We start from the raw sequence: 4335 nt of genomic DNA on the forward strand, positions 1-4335 counted from the left end.
CTGTTGGATAAAAGGCGTCCGGGGAACCACGTCGCGACCGAGGGCTGCCTTGCAGCTGCCCTTGCTGGCACTCGTCGCCGGCATGATCCAGCGGCTTGGGCGCATCCCCGAGTATGGAGAGGGCGAGCACCTACGTCAGCGCATGCACATGCGATTGTGTATGAAGCCTGGTTCGTACTCCTTCAAATACGACGTCGCGTCTCTGTATATGATGACGGGTGTCGGACCTCCGATTTTACACGACAGTGTAGAAAAGCCTCGTCGTTTTGAATCCCACACAACCACTAATACTTGCGCTCGAGACCACGGGCACCACTAGGAGCACGCTCGATGACGTGAGAACGATGCTTCGTCGCTTGATAACCACACCTTGCACGCCACGACTGCAGACGTATCCGGTGCGCTCTGTAAGGGTCGTATTCGTCTCGCAGAGGCGGGTCACTATATTAACGACACATGGAGCTGTGCATTGCGCGCACGGCAAGTTGTCTGCATCCTCGTGAACGCGAGTGATTGAACCTGCTGTAATGTCAACCGATCCAAGCTATAACTTCGCCCGGTTTCGGACGATTTTGAGCACATTCAGTTTAGGTGCCGACACGGCACGATGGTTCGAGGTGGTCTAAATGCCTCGCATCGCCTCGATTCCAGGCGCCAGCTGTAAAGCTACCTAGTCCCACACAGCTCTTCGTGCAGATCACACCATCCGACGTCTTGGACTCGATCTGTAACGCAACTTGTTCCTGATACAAAGTCCTCGGTGCCACCTCCATCATCTACTTTCATCTACTTTGCAGCGGTGCATGCGAGGCATCGTCGTTTAGAATTACGCATCACGTTTCGAGGATTGGTGTAACAAAAATGACTCTAAAATCGTCAAAATACCTCGGAACGGCAAACAAGTAGAATGCGTACAAAATCGTCGGTGCCACCATCGCCACCTTTGCACACATAGTATCATTGCTCTGTATTCAAACGACGGAAGAATTCGAATGCCCTTAGACGAGACGGGCTCAACCAGATTTACGCGATAAAAGACAATAACCTCGCGGGTAATTGGAGGCGGTCTTAAACGTTGATCCATCCCGTCCGATAGTAGCAGCCACTCGTGACGAGCCAACAAGCCTCTCCTCGCCTCAAACAAGGCTCCAACTATTGAGCCATCCCAGTCTTATACCTTGTGAACACGATCTCGCTCTCTCGGATACCTAAAACACGATCTGGAGCTCGATGTTGGGCGTACAAAATCGTCGGTGTTCGTTTTTGTTGAAAATCGCCTCAAATGGCTCTTGTTATTGCCACTTTTGCGTGGCTGAGAATTGAAACATCTCTATCACTACTGTGAGTATGTACATGATGTACATAGCGTTGGTATGCGGTGCAACAGCGAAACGGCGCACATTTTGAGTTTAGGCGTGGCTCCATGTCGTTGAGAATAGGTCAATTTGTCAAATGACTTTCCTCTTACACGTTTTTGCCAGGCGCAGTGCTGAAGCATCGACTCGCGATGTACATCGTCATGTCTCGCGATCGGATAGCAAGGGGTTCGACATGACCAGGCGGCGCCGCTGTCATTGCAGCGTAGGGGACCGTGTTGAGCTCGCTGCTGATGCCTTTCAGTAACACAATGCACTTTCAAAGGACCATGAAGTTAACGGAGCGAGCTCGAGCAAAAGGGCGATAGCGCTGCGAGCGGAGTCGTGCCATCAGTGTTCTTGATGATGCCGACTGTGCTGCTCGTCGGCCAAGACCAGTGATGTCCCATCAAGAGTGTCCGGAGCGCGGCCAGAAGCGCATTATGTGGCAGCGTCGCGAAAAACACGAGAGCGATATGGTCGGTGTGCCGGCGTAAACGCTACCGGTATCTGCCACTCGCCGACGCGGGTATGATCAAAATGCAACTGATTGGACAAAACCCATCTTTACTGCGATTGGATTGGATGAAATCTGAAGCTTTCCTGTCATCGGATTGGACGCACGTGGCAGCTCATGGTGACAGCAGGTACGACGACGCGTCTCATGCACCGCATCCGATCATCTTTCGTGCTGCGAGCTCGAGGCCTTGTGCTAGTAGATGACGCGGCAGTCATGCTACAGGTTCTACGAAGATATATATCCAAATGCTTTCACTCTGCGATGCGTCGTGAAGAGTTGCATGTCGTTCATATGCTATTGGTTAACATGGACGAGAAAAGTCCAGATGGCGCCGTCTGTACGACTCTGTATTTATGGCGCATAGCGGGTCACGTCGAGGGTCGCGAGGAGGTCTGCGAGGATGTCCAAGTCGGACGACGTCACGCTCTTGGAGACGCTGGCGCTGCCAACCCAGAGGCTCAATGCGACAACGTTGCTACTCGCGTCGTGGGCTTGCAGTTGGACGACAATGGGACCGACGCCAAAGGCTTGGAGCGACGCAGCGAGCGACGGGTCCAGCTCCGAAAAGAGCTTGGTGCTGCTCACGCCCACGAGTGTGTTGAAGGCCGACCAACCGACCGTGAGCTTGCGCTTGGTCATGTGCGGCACGACCAAGTCCAGTCCGTCCTAGTCACCCAATGCATTCCGCTCTTCAGTCGTAGCCACGACTTTATACCTGCGCCGGGCGAAATCCCTTGTGCGCCCCCGTCGTAATTTTGACAAACACGCGGACACCCGTGTTGACGAGCTACGAAAAAAAGTTCAGCGATAAAATCAGAAAAAATTCCAGTCGTACGTTCAAGCCCGGGCCCGCCAAGCACGCCGCTTGCACGGTCGGGCTCACATACGACAGTGTTGCCGCGCCCTTGGAACGCGCGAAAAGTCGTTCCTATACAATGTGCCGGCTTCGCATGCGATATTCCCATAAAAAGACGGCAGTTGCACCTTGTCAAAGCCAGGGCCGAGACCATACGTTTCCTGGATCGACGTCCACGCCTCGTCGGGCAACGGGACGAAGAAATCCCCAAACGTCTCGTCTTCGACGGGCGCCTCTTTCGCCTCAGCGGCCGCTTGGCGCTTATCGGAAAGCGGGCAGTTTTGAATGTAGTGGCCACGCTCGCCGCAGAGCTTGCACACGTAGCGGTGGCATTTCGGGCCGCGCTCGTACGAGACTTCGAACGCGTCCAGCCCTTCTTGGTTGGCACCCGGGAGGTCCGCCGTCTTCATGAGCACGGCGACGAAGAAGCCGCCCGTGTTTTGATCGTGTGGCACAAAGCGCATGCAGCGCTCGAGCGGGTACGTCTCGGCCGGCGGGAAGAGCGACCGCGTGATGCGGTAGCCGCGAAGGTCTTCGGGAATCGCCTCGTCGAAGAAGCTCGAAAACCACTCGAGCGGCGCGTTTGCGAGCCGGTCGGCCTTGCGCTTGTGCTTGGACTTGGACTGCCACGCCACGTCCCACTTGGTCAAGCCGCTGCGGCGCTTCAAGCCCACGAGCTCGGCCGAGCAATCGACGAGCGTGAGCGCACCGTCGGCACGTCGAAGGAGCTCGGCGACAATCTAATCGCAACATTAGATTGTACACATTGTCGTCGATGACAAGAGTTTCTACCGCTTCGTTTTCAATCGGGTTGAACGAACACGTGGAATAGACCATGCGCCCGCCGACCTTGAGGAGCGCGGCGGCGCGCAGCGCAATCTCGAGCTGGATTGGGTGCAACGTGAGCGCGTCACCGACGTGCCAGCGCCGCCAAATGTCTTCGTTCTTGCGCAGCGTGCCGTCGCCGGTACACGGCACGTCGGCAAGGACGCGGTCAAAGACGTTGGTGCGTTCGAGCTTGCCTAGCTTCCCCATTCATACCCGTTTCTTTTGCGATACTAAATCGCGTAAAATGCGTCATTTGCAGCCATGACATACCGGATGCGTTGTACAAGCCGGGAAAGGCCTGGCCTTGGTGGCACGAGATGACGGCCGACATGAGGCCAATGCGCATCATCTGGTGCACGAGCATGTACGCGCGCTTCTCGTTGGCGTCGTTGGCCACGACAAAGCCGGTCTGCGCCGGGTCCTGCAAGAGCGTCTCGAGGATCTGCGACGTCTTGGAGCCAGGCGCCGCGCACCTAATGTGGACATTCATTGTCCATTGTACGTGCTATCACCGTCGACCGTACATGTCGAGAACGCGGTGTTCCGGATGGACATCGAGCAGCAGCGTCGGGATCATACTCACCGCTTCCTGGCGCGTGATGGCACCGCTGTCACCGTGGAGGATGAGAAACTTGTGCAGAGCCCCCATGATCTCGTGCTCCTTGGCTAGTTGGTGTTGTGAGAAACGAGCACTCGATTGGCTATCGAGGTCTACCGAGCTTGGTGAGCGCGTTGCGGCCGCACTCGAGCTGCCACGCCGCACCATAAGTCGGTGG

The 4335-nt window shown here is 55.8% G+C and overlaps 1 protein-coding gene across 1 annotated transcript; it reads right to left on the reverse strand.

Annotated features, from left to right (window-relative positions):
- Positions 1-2226: 2226 nt before the first annotated feature.
- SPRG_21894 (hypothetical protein) lies at positions 2227-4308 on the reverse strand (the record flags this gene model as incomplete). The annotated part of the gene is made up of 8 exons (XM_012356633.1): positions 2227-2541; positions 2591-2662; positions 2711-2803; positions 2860-3471; positions 3524-3753; positions 3830-4032; positions 4084-4225; positions 4275-4308. Coding segments are annotated over 8 exons (1701 nt in total), but the record flags the coding sequence as incomplete, so codon positions are not given.
- Between the last annotated feature and the right edge of the window lie 27 nt (positions 4309-4335).

The sequence above is a fragment of the Saprolegnia parasitica genome (genome assembly GCF_000151545.1).
Source record: "Saprolegnia parasitica CBS 223.65 unplaced genomic scaffold supercont2.530, whole genome shotgun sequence".
NCBI classification, from domain to species: domain Eukaryota; phylum Oomycota; class Saprolegniomycetes; order Saprolegniales; family Saprolegniaceae; genus Saprolegnia; species Saprolegnia parasitica.